The 24,415-nt window shown below is 43.4% G+C and overlaps 1 protein-coding gene across 1 annotated transcript; it reads right to left on the reverse strand.

The window, feature by feature from the left end:
* Positions 1-1,996: 1,996 nt before the first annotated feature.
* On the reverse strand, positions 1,997-13,151 carry LOC109888416 (zinc transporter ZIP13). The gene is made up of 10 exons (XM_020479596.2): positions 12,875-13,151; positions 11,545-11,892; positions 10,171-10,284; positions 8,016-8,149; positions 5,237-5,359; positions 4,930-5,019; positions 4,003-4,053; positions 3,647-3,779; positions 3,165-3,264; positions 1,997-3,012 (listed from the first exon to the last, which is right to left on the reverse strand). Exons 1-10 carry the CDS (start codon positions 13,134-13,136, stop codon positions 2,937-2,939), a joined length of 1,431 nt encoding a protein of 476 aa, XP_020335185.2. The 5' UTR covers positions 13,137-13,151; the 3' UTR covers positions 1,997-2,936.
* Positions 13,152-24,415: the final 11,264 nt, after the last annotated feature.

The raw sequence follows: 24,415 nt of genomic DNA on the forward strand, positions 1-24,415 counted from the left end.
ACATAAATGACAGTGAAAAGGAAGCCTATACAGAATAAAAAATATTCCAAAACATGCATCCTGTTTGCGACAAGGCACTAAAGTAATACTGAAAAATAACGTGGCAAAGAAATAAACTTTTTGTCCTGAATAAAAAGCATTATGCTTGGGGCAAATCCAACACAACACAGTGTACCATTTCATATTCTCAAGCATGTTTGCGATTGCATCATGCTGTATGCTTGTCAACGGCAAGGAATAGGGAGTTTTTAGGGTAAAAAGAAATGGAATATGGTTAAGCACAGGCAAAATCCTAGAGGAAAACTTAGTTCCGTCAGCTTTCCAACAAACACTGGAAGACAAATTCACCTTTCAGCAGGACTACCTTAAACAAGGACAAATATAAACTCAGCAAAAAAAGAAACGTCCCTTTTTTAGGATCCTGTCTTTCAAAGATAATTAGTAAAAATCCAATTAACTTCACAGATCTTCATTGTAAAGGGTTTAAACACTGTTTTCCATGCTTGTTCAATGAAGCATAAACAATTAATGAACATGCACCTGTGGAAGGGTCATTAAGACAATAACAGCTTACAGAGGGTAGGCAATTAAGGTCACAGTTATGAAAACGTAGGACACTATAAGAAGACCTTTCTACTGACTCTGAAAAACAAAAGAAACATGCCCAGGGTCCCTGCTCATCTGCGTGAATGTGCCTTAGGCATGCTGCAAGGAGGCATGAGGACTGCAGCTGTGGCCAGGGAAATAAATTGCAATGTCTGTACTGTAAGACGCCTACGACAGCGCTACAGGGAGACAGGATGGACAGCTGATCATCCTCGCAATGGTAGACCACATGTAACAACACCTGGACAGGACCGGTACATCCGAACATCACACCTACGGGACAGGTACAGGATGGCAACAACAACTGCCTGAGTTACACCAGGAATGCACAATCCCTCCATCAGTGCACAGACTGTCTGCCATAGGCTGAGAGAGGCTGGACTGAGGGCTTGTCGGGCCTGTTGTAAGGCAGGTCCTCACCAGACATGTGCTACCCTTCCTGCAGGCTCATCCTGACATGACCCTTCAGCATGACAATGCCCCCAGCCACACTGCTCTTTCTGTGCATGATTTCCTGCAAGACAGGAATGTCAGTGTTCTGCCATGGCCAACGAAGAGCCCAGATCTCAATCCCATTGATCATGTCTGGGATCTGTTGGATCGGAGGGTGAGGGCTAGGGCCATTCCACCCAGAAATGTCCGGGAACTTGCAGGTGCCTTGGTGGAAGAGTAGGGTAACAGCTCACAGCAAGAACTGGCAAATCTGGTGCAGTCCATGAGGAGATGCACTGCAGTACTTAAAGTAGCTGGTGGCCACACCAGATACTGACTGTTACTTTTGATTCCTCCCTTGTTCAGGTGCACATTATTCCACTTCTGTTCGTCATGTCTGTGGAACTTGTTCAGTTTGTCTCAGCTGCTGAATCTTAGTCATACAAATACTTACACGTTATGTTTGCTGAAAATAAACGCAGTTGACAGTGAGGTTTCTTTTTTTGCTGCGTTTACACAAGTTGCTTACCAAGACGTCATTGAATGTTCCCGAGTGGCCTAGTTACAGTTGACATTAATCGAATTTAAAATCTATGGCAAGATTTGAAAATGGCTATCTAGCGATTATCAACATTGAAAAAATAAAATGGGCAAATATAGTACAATCCAGGTGTGCAAAGCTTAGACTTATCCAGAGACAGCTGTAAATCACTGCCAAATTAGTTTAACAGACTCAAGGGATTGGATACGTATATAATCAAGACCGTGATTTAATTTTCCTATATATATATATATATATTTTTTTTACTTTGACATGAGTACTGTCATTCCCCCCCCCCCCTACTCATTTCAATCCCACTTTGTAACAAACGTGTGGGGGAAAAAAAATCAAGGGGTGTGAATACTGAAAGCACTGTGTAATATATATATATATAGTATAATCAAGACCACACAAAAATATTTTGCATTATATTTTATTACATTTCTAAATCATATTTTCCTTAACAATTAAGCTCTCATTATAATTAAGGAGTTCCAAATATATCTGTCTGAGTGTCTCATCAAAATTAGCATTGTATACAATTGAAAAATACACCATATTTTTGCTTGAATATACATCAATGTAACAGATTAACCCTACACAAAAAGCAAATGGTGTGTGATGGAAATCAAAACAGAATTTGACAAAAACATTGCACCATGTTACTTTCTGAAATACTTCAATAAATACTAGGCAGTACAAGCAGATACAGAAACCAATAAGATACAATAAATATAAATTAGCCTGAAAGAGGAAAACAAATAAAAAGCAACACGAGCATACAATTTGAAGAATGTAAGGAAATGTGTATGCATTTTAGTATGGTAAAGCCATGTGAGATTAAGTTTATATGCATATGCAGTATGCATGAGCTGCTCATATGTGTCTGATAAGACCTGTTTGAGTATGTGCATACATGGAATAAAACAGAATGAGACAGTGTCTGCCCATTATGGTCTGATGCTCTCAGATAGTCCAGTCACTTCCATGAAAGCTTCAACAAGCTTTCTTTGGCTCTCCTGCCATTTCAGAATGTCTGTCTCTGGGTTTAGCACATTAGTGTCCACACAGACAGTCAGAGATCAGCAGACAAGGTGGACACAGTTGGTCTAGAGTCCTGATAGAAAAAGCAAGTATCATGATTCAAGGTGCCGTTCTGATTGCCAGATCACTTCCATGTTGATGATAGGATGTTTTGGCACTAGGTGGAGTATTAAAAATAGTTCCATAAAAAAAGGCAATGGAAAACAATCTGAGGACTTAAAACTGTATAGAAAGGGGGATTGTTTCCCAGTCCAGTGAATGTTGCTGTGATGTTTTCAATTATATTTTGGTAACACAGGCATGTCTTTTGAGCTCAATCCACTACGGCAGACAAGACTGCCATGACGGCAATGCCACAGCACAGGAGCAGGATCTGCAACAGGGAGTGTCTGGAAAAACAGATTCTTATTATTTTTTTGCTTCAGTGTCTGCCCATTCATTTTCATATTAGTGTAACACTGTTTCCCCCTCTGCATATTTAGCCTCTTAGTGGGTATTTGCATGGTGGTCAGTGGCTGTCCAGACTGACCAGTGTACATACCCGAGGCTAGTCTCCTCCAGAAGGTCAGGCACCACGTTGACCAGGGCTATGTACAGGAAGCCTCCTGAGGAGAATGGTAAGATCCACGCTGTTGCATTTTCTACACAGGATAAAGTGGAATGATTGAGACATTTGGTTTGGCTTCATAATTTAAAAAAACTTTTCATGATGCTTGGAGGCCAAAGCACTGAAGGCTATGTGGTTCCTTGATAGCCTATACCAAGGGTGTGGACAATTTGACATGGGCAGGAGCTCACCGGAGCGGAGTACCAGCACTTACTGGTCTACTGCTTTAGCTCCTGCACCTCCTATAGAATATTAAATCAGAAGTATTGTGGATCTCTTGCACCTAGATATAAAACAGTACCGGCACCCAGAATAAGTACGGTTCCTTATTTCAGTCCAAGTCGAGCACTTGGTGTGGGGCTATAGTTTCAGTGCTCTGCTGCTGTTTTGTATATGGAGGATGCTAGGTGGCTCACCTGTCCCTCTGGGAGACTGGGCGCACAGGGCGAAACAGGCCCCCAGCACCCCTCCCAGGGCTGTGGATAGCTGCATGCGGGCGGCACTCCAGCGGTCAAACCCTGCACGCAGCAGGATGGCAAAGTCGCCCACCTAGAGATGAGCAAACATGTAGTAAGCAATGCGTCACAGATTCACATACAAGCAATGTGTCACAGAGCCCATTTATGTAAGCAAAGAAAGATGGGGATATCAACTAGAACTTAATCAATTCATGACAAAAAAAAAAACTGTCAAAATTAGCTTTCAATGGCATGAAGTATGTTACAAAAAAAAAATTGGTCACATCCCCTAAAAATAGCGAGTTTGAACTTACCTCATGGGGGATTTCATGGAGCAGGATGGCAAAGGTGGTGAGACACCCAACCTGTCAGGAAATACACATAACATGTCTCTGATCAGGCTCTAAAAAATATATACTGTACAAGACATGTTTCCGATTCTAAACTACTCAAACACTGATAACGCCTCTCCTGTACTACATTACAGTGTGTATACATGACAATGTCTGTTTCATGGATCCAACTGAGCTTCTACTTTGATAAACCCCATCACGCCTGCATATAGAAATATGAGTGCAGATAGAAACCAAAATAAGTGGGATGCCCATGTGTGTGAGCGATGTAGAGAAATCTAGCTAGTTTACTTCCTCTCTGGCAAACTCTCCCTTTGGCTCATGCTGTTAGCCTTATGCCTCTCCAGCTGGACTTTCTCCCCCACAACAGTGGGTAATGTAATCATTTTTATATATCAAAAAATAGCGAGGTATGGTGTCCAATGTCCTGACTCAATGTTCTGTGCTGTAATAATGACAATACCATAATTAGTATTAAAAGCATAGAATTGTGTTGTTGAAACTAGTCTCTTAAGCAGGGGTGCAGTATCATGCCCATAGTGGACTGAGCTGAGAATAGTGAATGTTATGGCTAAGTGCGAGCTGATACAGATATCTACAAGTCTGCCAAGGGGTTTAGGTCCTATGCCAATCATGGTCACGAGATGGGCATGAGCCTCTCAAATGCCAAAACAACCACCTTCCATAACATACTGTACGTAGTCTGTACTAAGTCGGCTCTATGTTGAAGTATTGTATGCATTGTTTATGGCCAAGTTGCATTTTGTTGAAATGTTTGCATTGAAATTAGCAAGTGCTATTAGGTTTAATTCGCATGTATTAAAAACCCACACATGGTGACTATTTAATATAGAGCACCTGGACAGACTGTTCTGCAGACCAACTCACCTTCCTGCTGACCAGGAAGCTCCCTGCCACAGCCAGGCCATGGGTGAAGTTGTCAATGCAGTTGGCCAGCAGGTTCAGGTACCCACTCATCTGCCAGATACACACACAGAACCAAGTCTGTACAGGTTAACATTCAAAGGATCCCACAGCTGACTCACGCTGAAGTCATATACATAAAGCTAAAGGGGTTACTTAGTACAGAGGATTTCATTTTGGTGGAGACTTCCACATTCTTCTCCCTTTTGTCATTTACATATGGCTTGTTAAAATGAACAATATCCCGTCAGACAAACTTTACCCAACTTACCTTTATTTTCTTTGGCACTTGCTGCAAGCTGCTTTTTGTCTTGCAGGACGAGCTCCACGTATCAGAATGGTGCCCATTGATGTGGGACAACGCCTCACTACTGGAGTCTGAGCTATGGGAGGTCTGAGGAGAAGGGGTGACAAAAAAAAACACAGGTATTAGCCCAATCAGCAGGAAATTCTAAAGCATGCAAAGGTTTACATAGTACACTACACCTATACATTCCATTGAATCAACCTACAGCACTGTGTTTCTATGTCACCCATAGCTTCTCTCCTCCAACCACTGACTGCACAGTACATCCTAAAATTCCTGTCACAGTCATCACATCTTCCACTGAATTTGCGTGCTTTGAACAAAAAACAAACTCATTCAACCTCAGGCCATTCTCCTTCCCAGAGCAGGGCTGACTTCCCTGTTCCTTCCTCGTTTAGAGCCATTTGCAGTACGGCGGCATTTAATAGTCAAATTAAATGTGGACAATATCCTGCTGTATTCTAAATGTGGCTGGGAAATGTTTTCCATTTTTGTAACCGAACCACAAGCAAGAAGTCAAACTATACATATCTTCTAAAAATATCAATCTGTCTCCTAATGTGTGAGTGGGCTGGTTAATTAAGAGGGAGAGTTTGACACCAGGTGAGATCGTGATTCATGACCCATGTCTCTAAATTGAATAGTAGCGGCATCTTGATAGACATCGAAACATGCTTGATAAGACTCCATTTGTGGAATGAGCACTGATCTACCCAGAGTCTCACTATCCACACCTAAACACACTCCTCTGGCCTCTCTGAAGTAGATGTAGCAGCTGCTTCCTCCCCATCTCTATAAATAGCCACAATGAATGAGCCCAGACATGGATGCCAATCTTCCTCCTCCTGAGCAAAAGAGAAGGAAGAGGAAAGTGGTACACACCTTTTGCAAGATGTATGGGGCACAAGGATAAGAAACAGAAATACCTGAAATTAAACTAAGAATGATCTCTTGTATAACAGAACATTTTAGCATATGGGATCACAAATGCAGTATGATTAAAAGTGCTGGTTTTCATCCTTACCTTTCCATCAGCAACTTAGAGCTGACTATATCAGTAGAATAAAATTGATTAAAAAAGGAAGCCTACAGACATTAAGGACTGCAGTTGTGTACCTCTGTTTTACATACTCCACAAGAAGCTCTCCCATATCTACAGAGCAGAGAACATCTCAACTCATCGAAATCCACACTGTCAGACAGGGAAAATGCACCACCCAAAACCACTCCATACCCCTATATGCCAAAACATCAAAAGAATCCCGAAGCAAATACTCTGCACTAATACCCACTCCAAATCCCATATGAAAAAGGGTCTCACTGGTATTATAGAAATGGAGGGGAGAGAGAGAATACAGCTTTGATCCCAAGCGTGTCTAGCAGATAGACACTCAGGGCTATGGCACAATGGGTCCCTGCATCAGTAACCACGTTTCCATCCAGATTAAAGTTATACCGTATACAAAAAAAAAAAAATCATGACAGCTGGGATGGAAACAGGAAGTGTCGGTACAATTTCATTATTGCTTGTTCGACAAGGTGGGGATCTTTTTGTGTCGGTAAAATGAATTATTCAAATTGCGGTGGAAACAATTTCTTGAGTAATTGTTGATAGAATTACCATAATGTCGAGGTAAATTTGAAGTCACGCAATGCTATGTTGAATGGTCCTCCTACTACAACTAGAAAAAGCTTGTCCAGTTTATTAGGCTTCGGATGAAAGAAGTTATGATGAACTTCACAGGGTGGTGCACAGTCATGAGCCTAATGCCCCTTTCCAATAAATATTGAGGATATTATTTTGTATGCTAGTGAGATTATCTGTGCTTAGCTGCCGATTGATTGGGAGTCCCATAGGGCGGTGCACAATTGGCCCAGCGTCGTCCGGGTTTGGCCGGGGTAGGCAGTCACTGTAAATAAGAATTCATTCTTAACTGACATTACATTCCTAGTTAAAGTTGTTTTTTTTTGTCAGTACATGAAACTTTAGCACCAAAGTGGTTTCTATGTACACTGCAGCACAGCCTTTTATCCACAACATAACCGTTGGATAAAAACAAACCTCTTGAAGGAAAATGTGAAAATTAAACTATTTTAAATGCCTATTTTATAATATTCACATGAACATCTGTCACAAATTGGATGGAAACCTAGCTTATGACATTTGTTTGACTCACTTATTTTCCATTTGGACTCAAACTCCACTGATAAAGTTAAACAAGACCATTCTGGGAGATTCCCATTTGGCCAGAATGTGTCATTACAGCACTGTTTATTCATTACCTTAAGATTATTGAAGTTAAAATGCTAATGATTCATCACTGAAGAGTATAATAAAAACTGATTGTGGTTTATTCAGCCACAACATTATCAAACAAGATGATCTAATGTGCCTTGTTTAAGTTTAGATCAGAGTTATCCACTGAAGACCAGCTCAGATCAAACAGAAAGCCCTAGATAGAGCCAACTGATCCACTAGCCACCCCACCGCATGGAAGAGCAGTGCCACTTTGGTACCAGTGAAGGGATTAATGAACATTGGTACACTGGACACACCTAAACAAATATGAGGGTTTCAGCATATGGGATGAGGTGTGTAATTACATGCCTGACATTCACCTTCTTTGGAAAGAGATGCCCACTATCTTTAAATAATTTTGGGCTATTAAAGAGTTGACTTGACTCTGTTGCGCTTCATTTCATGTAGACAACATGGATAATACAACAGCATTGAACTACTCACAGGGACATGCTGGCTGTCACCAATGGAGTCCTCCTGGCTGTTCTCATCTGGGAACATATTCTCCAGGAGAAGGAAGGACAGCATGCCCATGATAACCCACAGGCCCTGGGTCCTGTAGTGGAGCTGGCTCTCGTCTGAACATAGGGAGGATGGAAGAGACATAAAAATGGAGCCTCTCACAAACTAACAGGGATGACAAACTAATTGGAAAACTTTCTCTAGGATTGCATGGTGACCCCCTTCCACATGGATCAGTGGAATGCAGCCATGGCTTAGGTTTGCTCATCATCACCACTGAGGACATCACAAGTCAGCAAAGCATTTTAAAGTGTATTTCTACATGACAACCAGAGGACCTCAGGTTAGGGAAACTTAATCCTGGGCCACATCAAGTTGCCAAACGTTGTAGATAGAAATGCCATGAATAGAGCTGACATGATTCCTTACTATTTACATCAGTGTTTCTCAACTCCAGTACCCCCCAACAGTACACATTTTTGTTGTAGCCCCAGACAAGCACACCATATTCATATCATCGAGGGTTTGATGATTAGTTAAGTTAAATCAGGTGTAATTCTCCAGGGTTACAATAAAAAAATATATATAGGTTGGGGTACTGGAGTTTGGAAACAGTGCTCTAGATGACAGAGAGGCATGTCTGTTTACATATCATTACACAGGTGCACCTTGTGCTAGGACAATAAAAGGCCACTAAAATCATCAGTTTTGTCATAATGCCACAGTCCAAGTTCAGGGAGCGTACAATTGGCATGCTGACAGCAGGAAAGTCCACCAGAGCTGTTGCCAGAGAATTTAATAATTTCACTACCATAAGCCAACACTCCAACATCATTTTAGAGAATGTGGCAGTATGTCCAAATGATCGCAACTGTAGAATACGTGTAAGCACAGCAGCACAGGACCTCCACATCCGGCTTCTTCACCTGCGGGATTGTCTGAGACCAGCCACCAGATGAAACTGTGGTTTTGCACAATTGTAGAATTTCTGCACAATCCGTCTCAGGGAAGCTCATCTGCATGCTCGTTGTCCTCACAAAAGGTCTTGACCCAAGTGCAGTTTTCCATCGTAACAGACTTCAATGGGAAAATGCTCACCTTCAGTGCCCCATGGTGGCAGTGGGGTTATGGTATGGGCAGCCATAAGCTACGGACAACTAACCCAATTGCTTTTTATCGACGGCAATTTAAATGCACAGAGATACCGTGATGAGATCCTGAGGCCCATTATCGTGCCATCACCTCGTGTTTCAGCATGAAAAGGCACAGCCCCATGTTGCAAGGACCTGTACACAATCCCTGGAAGCTGAACATGTCCCAATTCTTCCATGGCCTGCATACCCACCAGACATGTCACCCTATAAGCATGTTTGGGATGCTCTGGATCAATGTTTACAGCAGGGTGTTCCAGTTCCCGCCAATATCCAGCAACTTAGCACAGCCATTGAAGAGGAGTGGGACAACATTCCATAGACCACAATCAACAGCCTGATCAACTCTATGCGGAGGAGATGTGTCGCAGTGCAATCGGTAAATGGTTAGTATCGCACCAGATACTAACTGGTTTTCTGACTCATTCCCTTAACTTTTTTAAAAAGATAGCCGTGACCAATAACTGCATATCTGTATTCCTAGTCATGTGAAATCTATAGATTATTATAATTATTTTAAATCAACTGTAACTCAGTAAAGTCTTTGAAAGTGTTGCATTTATATTTTAGTTTAGTTTATATGTTTGCACTAAAACAACTTTGAAGAGTCATTGTAAAATGCTATATTTGACTTTATTTATTTTTTAATTGACGAGAATATCTGCACTTCCAACATTCACTTATTCAAAAAATAAATGTGGTACCCTGAGAATGTTAGCTGTCATTCCCTGTCTGGCTCTGTCAGCTTGAAAAGTGTCAAAATCAACTGTTTTCGCAAACAGCCTATCTTCACAATATTGCTGACATGTCAGAAAAGTGATATGCAAGCCTATGTACACACAGGAATTCCACTGGTCTGTGTGAAGGGTCAGAGGTATACTGGTGGGGGGAAATAAGCACAGGCAATTTAAAATGGGGATGTCTCCAGGAGGGATAAGGATGGGGATAGAAAGAACAGGAGGGTGCCTGAGAGAAAGTTGACCCACCTGGGCTGCAGGAGTGGGAATGTGCCCAAGCCTCCGGGAGCAAGTGGAGGAACACGTCACCCAAGAGACCACCAATGGCAAAGCTCAGAAGCTGCTTTAGCTTCCGACAGCCAGCTGGAAACACAGAGTGTAACAAGAGATGGTAATAATGAAAAGTTTAGTTGAGGTAGGCTGTATCATCCATGACATACAAAGTGCGGGTTCTTCCCTGTTTGAGCTAAAACATTTACAGGCTTCATTTAAAATAAACCTACGGAATAAGTGATTTTCTACTTTAGCTTTCAAATTAAGAGCCATTACATGTTTGTCTATTTAAACATTTTCATCTTTGCATGAAGTATGACTTAATGATGACTGACTGAATTAAAGAAATAGGCCTACTGGTTAATTTCTCGATAGAAAAAATAGATCCAATATATATATATATTCAAACTTCTGAACGAACAGCTTCAGAAAATGCAATTGCCATTGCAATGATATTACAAGATGGCATTAGTGATTTGACTTCTCTATCCTTACCAATACTAATAAGCACAAAGGACCAGGACAGGCAAAAGCCAGTGCCCTTCAGTGTTAATTGTGTTTTCTGAGATGTGTTGAAATGCAATACAGAGGCCTGGTTTCTCTTTGAGAGTTTAGAATACAGCATGGCAATGAGGACACACCCAATTCAGCCCCATTTCCATTGACACATTTGTCCGTCTAGGCTTATGTCAGTGATACCAGAGAAAGTAATTCTGTAGGTAACAAAAAAATAAAAATACTGATTTAATACAAACTAGTCCTAAAAACAAACACAGCAGGATTTGGGTGAGCCAAAAGGATAATCCAACAGCGCAAATTAATCAGTGAGATTTGACCATAATTTAACAGTTTTTAACGCTATATGCACATAAATAGTACCGGTATCTCACATGGTTAAATACTCAAGGCAACAAGAAAGAAAAAAGAAATCAGCAACACAGCTTTGGAGGTAGTGACTGTGGCCTCGATATAGGCTGTGTTTAAAAGGGTGTGGTCATGCAGAGTTCAAAACCACATGGTTCATCTCATTAGCAGCAGTTTCCTCACCAGGGAAAAATAGTGGGGCTATTGCTCTACATTTAAATGGCTCTTTAGAAAAAACGATGCAGAACTATTTAAAATATATTTTATGATAAGTTTATGCCCAGCTCACAAGGACCCCTTGATAATGTGAGGCATTTGCCTCTTCTGCCTAATGGTAAGTCACCCTGAGGTAGCCTACAGTGACTGTTTAATTACGCGTGTGGTGATCGAGGCCTATCCTGTGTGGCTCATTTTCAGAAGAAAGAGAAGGCCTACATTAGTCTGGCTAACAGCAAGGCTCACATATCAGTTTAGGTCACAACTTACCCACTGTCTTGAGGGCCTCTCCTGCCTCAATAGGAATAACAAGAAGGGGGAAAATTCCAGTGAGGCCTATAGCAACAGACCCAACCAGAGAGCAGAGCCAGACATCGGCACGTTCACTTGCAAAGAAGTCGGCTAAGGCCCGGAAGCCTAGGAGCTCATCTGGAAGCCCTGGGCCTGATCCAGCAGCTGTGGGTGTGGCATGAGCCATGGCTGCCTGGGACATCTTCTTACCACTGGATGCCCCTCTGGATGAGACGACCAGCAGGGCAACACTAGTGAACAGTGCAGCCAACGCCCAGCTGGGCCTACCACCTCCTGATTTCATCAGTCCCTCGTTCCAGAGAGCACCTGCAACCAACAAGGACAATGTTGCAAGATGGAGAGGTCATCATAGAATGTAGATAATGCATGTTGTCTTAACTCAACATAGATGCTTTCTCAAACAAATTGTATGCACATTCACTGCCAAGCAGTTTGTATAGACATTTAATGGGTGACGATAGATTCAAAATGGACAGGACAAAATGCATCCCTTGGTAGGGTAGTCATTCCACAAAAACAGATGGAAAAAGTGCTCCACGAGCAACTACTTAGGTCTGCTAATATCTAAGAACGTGTCTAAGGGGCCCTATTTCACAGCATTTTGACTTGAACTAAACCAAATATCTAAAAATATTATTATATTAACTTTATATGGTTGTGTGTGATACCCTGTCTACACGCCAGCGTCGCATTTTGAATGTGTCCATCAGAGCGCTGTTCACCGTCGACGAAACTCACATTTAAGGGAGAAAGACAACACTAAAAAGTTGGAAGCTGTTGTGGAGACTTCGCAAACATGGCTTGCAGGAACAAGTTAAATGCATGTTTACTTCAACGATAGATATAGGATGCTGATATCTTGTATGATGCTCGCGCAGTAAAAGTTATGACATAGCACAAGCGAATGTTGCACAAGTTCCGGAAAGGCCCAAACATTTTAACATTGATGAATTGTAACAATTTGTAGGCCAGCTAACATTAGTTAATGTACTCACTGTAGCAACTGCTGTATCTGCTACGTTAGATATGCATGTATTTATCTAGTTAGGTGAATTTAGTTTTTACTTTGCAAAAAACAGTAGCCTATCAGTTATATTTAATTCGCCCTGCTACTTGGAAAGTTCTGGCTGTCTACAAAACAAACTCTATAACACGCTTAACTAGCCAAGCCTAGCATTTCAAGCCTTGAAAGTTGAAGTCAACAGTTTGGATTGCTAAAATCACGCAGTCATATTAGAAGAAAAACTACATAAGTAATGTGACATAAGAAAAAAACGATATATTTTACCCTGTTGTGATTCCTGAAGTTCTTGCACCAGTGTGTCCCTGCCATCCAGCTCCGTGAGGCAGGCTAGATAGAGCCGTTGTTCCACTCTCCAGCTGATGCTGCAGATAACTACTTGTTTGCTACAGCCAACATTCCTGCCACGGCTTCCACTTTTCCAGAGGAGCCACGTCACCGGAAGTGTATTTTTATTCCTGACAGCATGGCCCGGATTTGGATGAGAGGGAGGGATGAAATGTAGTTTAGGTTTATGGGGTCTATTCATCAGGGAAACCGTTTAAACGGGACGGACCTACTCAATAGAAACTCAATTTTTGCCGTTTAGAGTAAAAGGTTGCTGTTGCCAAAAGTTTTGCAACAGACGAAACGTTACTTTTTTTGTAATTGAGCTAGGCAAGTCAGAGGAAGAACGACAGATTTTTACCTTGTCAGCTCGGGGATTCGATCCAGCAACCTTTCAGTTACTGGCACAACGCGCTAACCACTAGACTACCTGCCGCCCAACGCTGCAATGGTTACACCCCAGATTTGGCATTTGCCTGCAATGCTTTTGTTTCATTTGTGAAAAGTTCACGATAGTAGAAGTACAATTAATGACTGAAAAAAAAATCTAAAAGTACAAGTACTCATTTACAGTAACGAGAGTATATTTGTAATTAGTTACTTTACACCTCTGCCTTAAGTAGTAGCCTATAATGTAATCTCAAAATATTGTATTTATTTATTTAACTAGGCAAGTCATTATTTATAATGACAGCCTACCCCGGGCCAAACTCGGACGATGTTGGACGCCACCCTATGGGACTCCCAATCACTAAGTGATGGTTGTATGGGGACTTTGTTTATGGCTCTATCACTTCCTATGTGTCAAAGGAACTGAACCGAAAAGGAATGAAAGCATAAACAAAAGATATACAAAATATAGTTCTCACACAAAAATCATCTAATTGGACTGTATTCTATATACGTCCAATGTTCTGGCAAAATGACTATCATGGCATTTTCTCTAATGCCATATCTAGGGTTTTCCTACTTGGTGTGTTGCTTAGGCACTATCCTAAGTTGATAACTAAATGATAAGTTTACAGCTGTAAGACACTAGTTTTGGGCAGTCTACAGGGATGACCTATGGACTTCTGGGAAGAAAACTGGTGAGTGCTGTAGAGTCAAAGGCCTAGAAGTAAATGTTCAACTTTAATAAGGCTGGTATTTTGCTTGGACCCTTAAGTGGTCCTAGCATAAATCCTAATGGGATGTTCCGTTGTGGATGTGCGTTTATGCTTACACAAGCGCGTATGTCAAGGGAAGAAAACCAAGTATCCTGGCAGATTACAACTTGTTCAGAATGCGTCTGACGTAGTCAGGTAATTTTCAGGTCAATGCCTGGAGGTCAGTCAGAATTGGTGTCGAGGGAGTCTAGTAGTTTTTACTACAAGTCACTGTGTCTTCCACTATTGTAGTGGTGATAGGTATGAAGTCTATGTTATCCACGGAGGAGCTAACCTCACGACCGAAGTACTCTAAGTATTAGACCAGTCGTACGTGGTGTGATCGTGGTTAATGATTCTAATAATTTTCCTCCTAAATGGAGGATTCTATTTATTAGTGACGTGTGTTAACCATTGGAAGAGTGCACTGGAGATTCCCTTCCACGTGTTGCACTCTGAGTGACTCCTATGTCACTATTGTCAAGGGTAATTTGATTGGTTAGGTCTCTAACCTTCTTACTGATTGTAGCTAGACTGACTGTCGCTGGTATTGGTACTGGTGCTCAAAGGGACCAGTTATCCTACCGATTTATTCGGAAATATTATACTACCAGAACACATGATTGGAGCATTTTACTAGTTGTAATTGTAGTTGAACCTACACATGGCAAGGAATGATTATTGTTGCCATTTGTTTTGGAGGTGGACAAGTCCACTGGATTTCCTTTACGACCAGTGTGGTACACCTCAGTACTATCTTAGATGTGTTCTAAGATAATCCCCGTCTAGGGGCCTGTCTGCCTCTCACTGTTCTCATAGGGGAGTTTACAACTAGATTTAATTTATACTCTGGCGGCCTCGTACGGTGTTGTCCGTAGTCTCGACCCCCCCTGGCCTCGACGAGGCTCATCATGGGTCTGGGCAAATATTCCCCCGCGGGTGGGGGGGTGCAAACGGAAAGGTAGGACCCTATGTACGAGTTGTCAACGGCTGCGTTGTTATGAGAATGGCTGTAACCTTTCAACCAAATCTCCTGGTGTTTGTGCTTCAAAACTCTCAGTGGCTGTAGAGGCATGTCAGTCACCACCGCAACCTCTTCAGTACCTGCGAACTGAGACGAGAATATCAGTCTGTGATATCGCAAAGTGTTTCACCAGTGGGAGTCATCGGGTCAGTTGCTGGACTGACAACATTAGTGTCATTGTAAGGAATGATAATCCCTAAAAAAACGGAAAGGGTATCATCGGAAGCAGAGTATACTCTGCGCATTTTCTTGTTGATACGGCCGCAGTGCTTGCGGAAGTGTCCGAAGGGCAAGAAGATTTAATCTCAACTACCATATTGCATGACTGCAAGGAGGAGGGAAGTTGCTTATTCACAGAGACAGCTGGCTCAAAATCATGAAAATAATGGTCAATCAGGTTGGCTGATGGAATGTGTCGAGATATCGTAATATCTCCTTGGATTGGATTCTGCCCCAAGAGGTTTTTAAACATCTTTTTCCCAAGGGGTGCTTTCGACAGATACCCCTCGTGAATGACTGCATTGCAGCTAGCGTTAGGGGAAGACAGTGTGGTCAGTGGAGGAGGTACGGTGGCCTGTGACCATACCTGGTTGGTTTTCCAATCCATCAATGGGAGTAACCGATCCATCAAGTCTGTTCCAAGTAGCAGGGTTACAGTTTCGAGGCTGGTAACATATACAGGGTGAACAAGCGATACGTCCTTGAAGTGTAGTTTCAGCATGACTCTCAATGTGAGAGGCGAGGTAGTCTGAGTGACCCCTCGAAGTGTAGTGTCGTATTGTTCCACTTTTAACCAACGTTTAGTTGGCTTCAAAGCCTTTTTAAGATCATCAAACAATGTTTGAGAGATGAGTGATATTGTCGCACCCAAATCAATTAGCGCATGACAAGTTAAGCAGTCCTCCGGGACTGTTTCCAGGTATGGCCGTTTAGATTCGTGTTTAGTGGACATACTCCCCACAAAGTGGAGTGGTCATTCTCAACGACGTGATGTGCCATTTCTGTTCAAGGTGGAAGCAGATTGACTTTTCCGATTTTGAGTGGGCTTGGCTTTAACGAAGCGTTTGACCTTTTTCTTCGCAACCTCTTTATCAGAGTCTATAGACAAAGTTTCTTGATCAAGCGGGCCCTGGATAGGGTCTTGAATGAGAGCGGGAGAAATTTGAACTTTAACGTCCTTGCTATGGGTGTTAATTCCTGCGGACCTGGTGTCCGGTAATTCCTCGTCTAGTCCTTGTGACTTATCTTTTACCATTTTCCCAAATTGTTCTCTCTTTAGTTCTTCCCGTAGTGGAACTTCTGGAGAACATTGGTCTATGTTTTGATCGTCCTTCAACCCTTTGTTACCCTTGTGCTCTGACATTTTTTGTGGGTTGGGTGCAGGAACGTAGTGAACAGGTCGATTGTAGTGGTAGTCCTGTTGATGGCGACGTACTTTACAGTTATTTCAACCGCGGAGGTTATTGGAATCATGGTTTTGTGGTAGAAACTGTTGTTTGCCTCATCTCTCAATGCTCCAATACCTGATAATGCACCCTCTAACTGGAGTGAGTGCTCCTGGTCAAACTTCAAAACCGAGTGGTCAGGGCTCTTAGGGTTGTGAACTTTTGATGCCTAAAAAGCTGTGCTTGCAAGCTCTCTGAGTTGTAAGATAGGCAAGCCAACGTGGGCGGCAGGGCCCAAGTAGGTAATGAAGGTAGGATACATGTTCGACAGGAACATTTGTTTAAAAGGTAACAGGTCTTCCATGCCTGTTTCAGTGAGTAGGCCAAAGTAAGCAGAACGAAGCCTATGATAGTAAGCTTGTGGGTGTTCGTTCCGAGCTTGTTTGACTGTGTTAGCCAGTGAGCTATCGTGTTTGCGAGTCGTAGAACCACTGAATTCTACTTTCAAAGCTGTGGTAAGTTTAGCGTAGTCATTTAGCACGTGTTGCTGTTGTAGACGAATGAACCTTGTCACGTGTCTATTCGATGTTCGCTTCAACAGGTAAACCCTGTCAGAAACCGTAGCATTCGGGTAGCCATCCAACGCGTCCTCTATATCAGCTATGAACTTCTCAGTATCGTTTGGCTGACCTGGAACGGGGTCAAAGGTGGGGAAATTCTTGATGAGTTTGTCAAGGTATTCCGTGCCAAGCGGGCGGAGAGGGTTGGCTTCATCCTGTGGAGAGATTGGGACCGAAAGGCCAAGAGGAGAAGCCAAGCCTTGTTGTTGGCCAAGAGGTGCAATTTTACTCAGTGCCGAATGGCCAAGAGGAGAAGACTGAGGGACACATGAGGGAGGCAAGGTCTGAAACCTATCGTCTTTACTCCTGTGAGTACAGGGCTCCGGTTGCTTGGATTGGTAGTCACGCTGGACTTCCTCCAGATGGTACCTAAGGGTGGTATTCTGCTGCATTGCAGAGCCCACTTGAGCGCTTAGAGCACTGTTTTTGGACACGAGTGTCACACTTGCTCCTTTCGGTCTCAAACTTATCTGTCATGGTTTGCAGATAGAGGTCTTGAGTACGGAGCGAGAGATTTAGTGATAAGATTTCCTCTGCTTGCTTAGAAATCAATATTTCCATCTTCATCACCTGAGTTCTCTCATCATTCATTTGGTCAGCGACTTCAATGAGTTTTGAGTGGAACCGTGTTACTGTAACGGTTTTCTACTATCTCCTCCTCTGACGAAGAGGTGTAGCAAGGATCGGACCAAAATGCGGCGTGTAGATTACGATTCATGTTTAATGAAAAAACACACTAAACACAAACACTACCAAAACAATGAACGTAACGAAAACCGAAACAGCCTATACATGTGTAAACTAACACAGAACAAGGACATCAGGACACTAAGGACAATCACCCATGAAACACTCAAAGAATATGGCTGCCTAAATATGGTTCCCAATCAGAGACAACGATAAACACCTGCCTCTGATTGAGAACCACTTCAGACAGCCATAGACTTAACTAGAACACCCCACTAAGCTACAATCCCAATACCAACACACCACATACAAAAACCCATGCCACACCCTGGCCTGACCAAATAAATTAAGATAAACACAATATATTTCGACCAGGGCGTGACAGAACCCCCCCCCCCAAGGTGCGGACTCCCGGACGCACATCAAAACAGTAGGGAGGGTCCAGGTGGGCGTCTGTCCGGCGCGGGACGTGGACCCCACTCTATCAATGTCTTAGTCCCTCTTCCTCGCGTCCTAGGATAGTCCACCCTCGCCGCCGACCATGGCCTAGTAGTCCTCACCCAGAACCCCACTGGACTGAGGGGCAGCTCGGGACTGAGGGGCAGCTCGGGACTGAGGGGCAGCTCGGCACTGAGGGGCAGCTCGGCACTGAGGGGCAGCTCGGCACTGAGGGGAAGCTCGGCACTGAGGGGAAGCTCGGCACTGAGGGGAAGCTCGGCACTGAGGGGAAGCTCGGCACTGAGGGGAAGCTCAGCACTGAGAGGAAGCTCAGGCAGGTAGTTGGATCCGGCAGATCCTGGCTGGCTGGCGGTTCTGGCAGATCCTGGCTGACTGGCGGATCTGGAAGAGTCTGGTTGGCTGGCGGATCTGGAAGAGTCTGGTTGACTGGCAGATCTGGAAGAGTCTGGCTGACTGGCGAATCCTGGCAGACTGACGTATCTGGAAGAGTCTGGCTGACTGGCGGATCTGGAAGAGTCTGGCTGACTGGCGGATCTGGAAGAGTCTGGCTGACTGGCGGATCTGGAAGAGTCTGGCTGACTGGAGGATCTGGAAGAGTCTGGCTGACTGGCGGATCCTGGCAGACTGACGGATCTGGCTGCTCCATGCTGACTGGCAGCTCTGGCTGCTCTATGCTGACTGGCGGCTCTGGCTGCTCCATGCTGACTGACGGCTCTGGCTGCTCCATGCAGACTGGCAGCTCTGGCGGCTTCTTGCAGACTGGCAGCTCTGGCGGCTTCTTGCAGACTGGCAGCTCTGGCCGCTTCTTGCAGACTGGCAGCTCTGGCCGCTTCTTGCAGACTGGCAGCTCTGGCAGCTCCATGCAGACTGGCAGCTCTGGCTGCTCCATGCAGACTGACAGCTCTGGCTGCTCCATGCAGACTGGCAGCTCTGGCTGCTCCATGCAGACTGACAGCTCCTTGCAGACTGACATCTCTGGCTGCTCCATGCAGACTGGCAGCTCTGGCTGCTCCATGCAGACTGGCAGCTCAGGCTGCTCTATGCAGACTGACAGCTCTGGCTGCTCCATGCAGACTGACAGCTCAGGCTTCTCCATGCAGACTGACAGCTCAGGCTGCTCCATGCAGGCTGGCAGCTCTGGCTGCGCTGAACAGGCGGGAGACTCCAGCAGCGCAGGAGAGGAGGAAGGCTCCGGCAGCGCTGAACAGGCGGGTGACTCCGGCAACGCTGGAGAGGCGAGGCGCACTGTAGGCCTGATGCGTGGTGCTGGCACTGGTGGTACTGGGCCGAGAACACGCACAGGAAGCCTGGTGCGGGGAGCTGCCACCGGAGGGCTGGTGCGTGAAGGTGGTACTGGATAGACCGGACCGTGCAGGCGCACTGGAGCTCTTGAGCACCGAGCCTGCCCAACTTTACCTGGCTCGATGCCCACTCTAGCCCGGCCGATACGAGGAGCTGGAATGTACCGCACCGGGCTATGCACCCGCACTGGGGACACCGTGCGCTCCAAAGCATAACACGGTGCCTGCCCGGTCTCACTAGCCACCCGGTAAGCACAGGGAGTTTGCGCAGGTCTCCTACCTGGCGTAGCCATACTCCCTGTGAGCCTCCCCCCAATACATTTTTGGGGCTGACTCTCGGGCTTCCGTCCGCGCCGCTGTGCTTGCTTCGCCAACTCCATTATCCGATAACCTTCCGCGCACTGCTCCCTGGGTCGACCGCCCACCTGTCTATCTCCTCCCAAGAAGTATAGTCCATACTCTTGTAGTCCAAACCGTACTCCCATGTCCATTCCTCTTTTCGCTGCTGTTGCTGCCTTTGTTGCTTCTCCTGCGGCTCCTGCCTGTTGACACGCCGCTTGGTCCTGTTGTGGTGGGTGATTCTGTAACGATTTTCTACGATCTCCTCCACTGACGAAGAGGTGTAGCAAGGATCGGACCAAAATCCGGCGTGTAGATTATGATTACTGTTTAATGAAAAAACACACTAAACACAAACACTACCAAAACAATAAACGTAATGAACGTAACGAAAACCGAAACAGCCTATACATGTGTATACTAACACAGAACAAGGACATCAGGACACTAAGGACAATCACCCACGAAACACTCAAAGAATATGGCTGCCTAAATATGGTTCCCAATCAGAGACAACGATAAACACCTGCCTCTGATTGAGAACCACTTCAGACAGCCATAGACTTAACTAGAACACCCCACTAAGCTACAATCCCAATACCAACACACCACATACAAAAACCCATGCCACACCCTGGCCTGACCAAATAAATTAAGATAAACACAATATATTTCGACCAGGGCGTGACAGTTACTCTGAGTGACGTTCAACAAAACTGCATGCATGTTATCAAGGTGAGCGCGCCTGTTTGTAGATAACTCTTCAGATTTATCTAGTTTGGCGTGAACATCATCGTATTTAGTTTTGGCTAAATCGAGTTGTTCCTGTAGCATATGATTTTGTTCCTGTAGAAGACGATTTTGTTGAAGAGCTTGTGCTTGTTCATCGTCATACGTTTTTGCAATTACATTTAATTGTTCAGTTTTCAAGCGCAGTTCCTTAGCTAGCAGAATTTTCCCTTTTCTGCATTTGTCATTGGTTTCCCGGTTCTCTCCCTCTGTCCCTTTATGTCTCCCATTACCTGCTCGTACTTCAGCTGTGCACTGCGGTATTGGACAGATGCCAATCTTGGGTGGCAAGTCCTCAGTGCTAGACTGGAGAGAACCTTTACGAGACCTGCGCCTGATGGTTGATTTTGGAAAGCGTTGTTGTCTGATTTTCCACGAATGGCATAATTAGGGTTGGTATCGCTGCTGAGGTCAGAGATCAATACATTTGCGGGTGGAGGTTCACTAATTAGCGGGCGAGTGGGGACTACCCCCTCTGACAGCTTGCACATTATTAGAACATTTTGAAAGGAAAAAATGTTTTTCCTAATTTTCCAAAGTTTGGTTTTGGAATATATTGGGAGCTGCAAAAACAATTTTAATCTATTTATAGATGTTAATGAACCATCAGTACTGAACAGTACTGTGGGAGTTGGACGTGAATGAATTTACAAAAGCAAATTGAATTAATCAATGATAATGATTAATCATACCTGGATAGGCTATCTGGGTATTAAACTTTTAATTAACCTGGGAAGTTGGTTCATCTGGGTTACTATTGCAAAGGTTAAGGTGTCTCATTTAATTGGAAGAACCTAGAAAGGTACAGTGGGGCAAAAAAGTATTTAGTCAGCCACCAATTGTGCAAGTTCTCCCTTGTTACCGGTCTGTGAGAACCAGAAATCTTGCTTGTTTGTAGGTGACCAAATACCTATTTTTCACCATCATTTGCAAATAAATTCATAAAATAATCCTATAATGTGATTTTCTGGATTTTTTTTCTCATTTTGTCTGTCATAGTTGAAGTGTACCTATGATGAAAATAAACTCTCATCTTTTTAAGTGGGAGAACTTGCACAATTGGTGGCTGACTAAATACTTTTTTGCCCCACTGTATGTCTGACAATTTAAATAAATAAATTGAATGAGACCCAAGCAATTGAGATTGCTGGATTATTTTAACGTGATCCATGTTTGGATTTCAAACCTTTCTTTTAAGAGATGTACTTGCGATTCTTCACCACCATTGATGCAGAATGCTGAAATCAAACGGAAGTACAAAGGGCGGGACTTCCGTCACGCAAGGCGAAGGAATTTAAACAGAACACAGGAAGTGAACAATGTTACCCCTCTGTTAGCTTAGCATCTCGTAATCCTACGTTGTTCAGAAATATCACGTTCTAAGCACAAAATAGGGTCCCTTTTTCCATGGAAAGGGTGGGTTTCCTAGTGACGTCTCACATTAAACCATTCGGCATACTTTGCTAGCGTTATGTTGACCGGAGCGACACGGTACATAATACAGGTATGCCTGTAGTTTGTCCACACTGGTGTAGTACGGTGGGGGAACAAAAATAATTTGGCTCGGACACCGAACTAATATCTTCTAATTTCTAACCTTACTGGCTCTAGAAGTTAATATTGACCGACAGAAATAGTACCGTTTGGCCTAACGGACTAAATCTGGAATTTATCACTCATTGCTCTGACGCTAAAAACCACTACTGGAGGCGTTCTGGAGCCTCTTCAAATGGGAACACACACACATACAACCAATTTGAATGTATACAAAGCAGTCTGTTTGTACAATTCTGTTTGCACAGTTGATATTTAGAATTCCGCAGCAAAGTCTAATTCTCTCTTAGATTCCTCGCACGGGGCGTCATAAATGTATATTATCAAAATGACCCAAAAATGCATCCTAGTTTTAAAGTCCTCACAGGTGACACCATAAATGTTGTGTCTTTACTATCATTAACTGAAGACTGATAGTTTTTATCAAAGATTCTCTGTAATGAGTTATTACGCGATTAGACTGATTAATCATGTAACCGTAATTACTAGGAAGTCGGGGCACCAAGGAAAAATATTCCGATTACAAAGTTATAATTTCCTAAAATAACTTTTCAGATATTTTATCTGATCAATTAGTCTTCGAATTATTGAATTATTGACTTTACCTCACGTTCGTCTCATTCCAAACGTCGTAAATTGTTGGTTATCTGCACGAACCCAGTCTTCACTATGAGTCATCAATACATCAATTGTCTTAAATCATTTATTTATTACTAACTAAGTAATTCACAGAAATGCATAAACAAACAAACAAACAAGGTAAATGTGGTTACATGAAATTATAGGAGAATGTGCCCTAGTGGGCTAACCTGGCATGGCGGCTTGTTAGACAAAAGGGGAAGTGGGGGTCGACTAAGAAGTCACTACAGAGTTAATAATTATATAAATTGAAATGCTAATCCTTTACACATGAACGCTCACTCATTTGGGAACAATTGCAATCAATATATATATTCACGCTCAGTGTGTCGTCTTGATCGCTGGTGAAAAGTTTGTTTCTTTTGTAGAATTGTCCGTTTCTCTCCCTCTCTCTCGGTTGTGGTTAGAGGGGATTGTTCAGAGTGACATTCGTTATAGAATGGATGTTTCGGCGGTTGTCATTCTTCGCGTTCAATGACGCCGAATTCCTAGCTGCAGACTAGTAATTAATATCAAAGACTTGTTCTTATTCTGTCGGTATCGATAGTCTAAGAGTTTAACCACGTGGTATGGTTAAAAGATTCAGCAATGGTCTACAACCTTTGTCTCCCCTAATAGAGAAAAACATGGTCTGCAACCTTTAGCCATCTTGTAATTGAGGTAAGCTCGGTCTGCTGATCGAAAATCCGAGTGGGGGTTTTATTCGGAAGGGCCGAAAAGGGCTGTCCCAGGATGTCTGACCCTAACTTGGCTCAGAGGCGGTCCTCTGATTTAGTTCAAATCAAAAGGGAATTGTATTTTCCTTCATTAAACAGTCCAAAATCATATGACACAATTATACAAACAGTATCATACTTACTCATTCATCTTCTACAACAATTAGATGTAAACCTCATATCTGAGGCTATTATATAAACAGCGTTATGGTAATGTGGCCACACCGTCTCCCATGAGCTTCCCCAAGTTGTGACTAACGGACCAGTTCCTAGCTGGATTCTTCACCGTTCTTTTATACTTTCTCCGGAACATGAAATTTGTTCGTACCTCAAATTCTGTGAGGTGGAAGGAATTGCTTTGTTCTCTATAAAAATGTACTCTCTCTATACTGTGTGTCCATGAGGAGATCCTCAGGTATTTACGACGTCTCTCTGACCACAGCAACCTAGTTAAAGGAAGAAAGGGCCAGGTAGGGAGAGGAGAATGAGGCTTGCTATACCCAAAGAGGCCAACGTCATGACACTGCCAATGACTTCTTTAGACAGCACCTGTCCAAGGATGAGTAGTGCGCAGAGGCCTCTTTCAAATAGCTGCCTGAGTGTGTGTTCAGAATAAAAACTTGTATCAAGAAAAGGTATGACATTAATCTATAACACCGTTTCTACTCTTTTATTCTATTCTTTTTTATGATGCAGACATGTTTTTAGGGGGTAGATCAGCTTTGATATTGCAGATAGGTTGTGGCTTCTATCAATGTAATTGACTGCATCATTTCCAATTCCCCATATTTTTGGGGTAAATATACTGTATATTAAAAAATCT

This window comes from Oncorhynchus kisutch, linkage group LG3 (assembly GCF_002021735.2).
Source record: "Oncorhynchus kisutch isolate 150728-3 linkage group LG3, Okis_V2, whole genome shotgun sequence".
Classification (NCBI taxonomy): domain Eukaryota; kingdom Metazoa; phylum Chordata; class Actinopteri; order Salmoniformes; family Salmonidae; genus Oncorhynchus; species Oncorhynchus kisutch.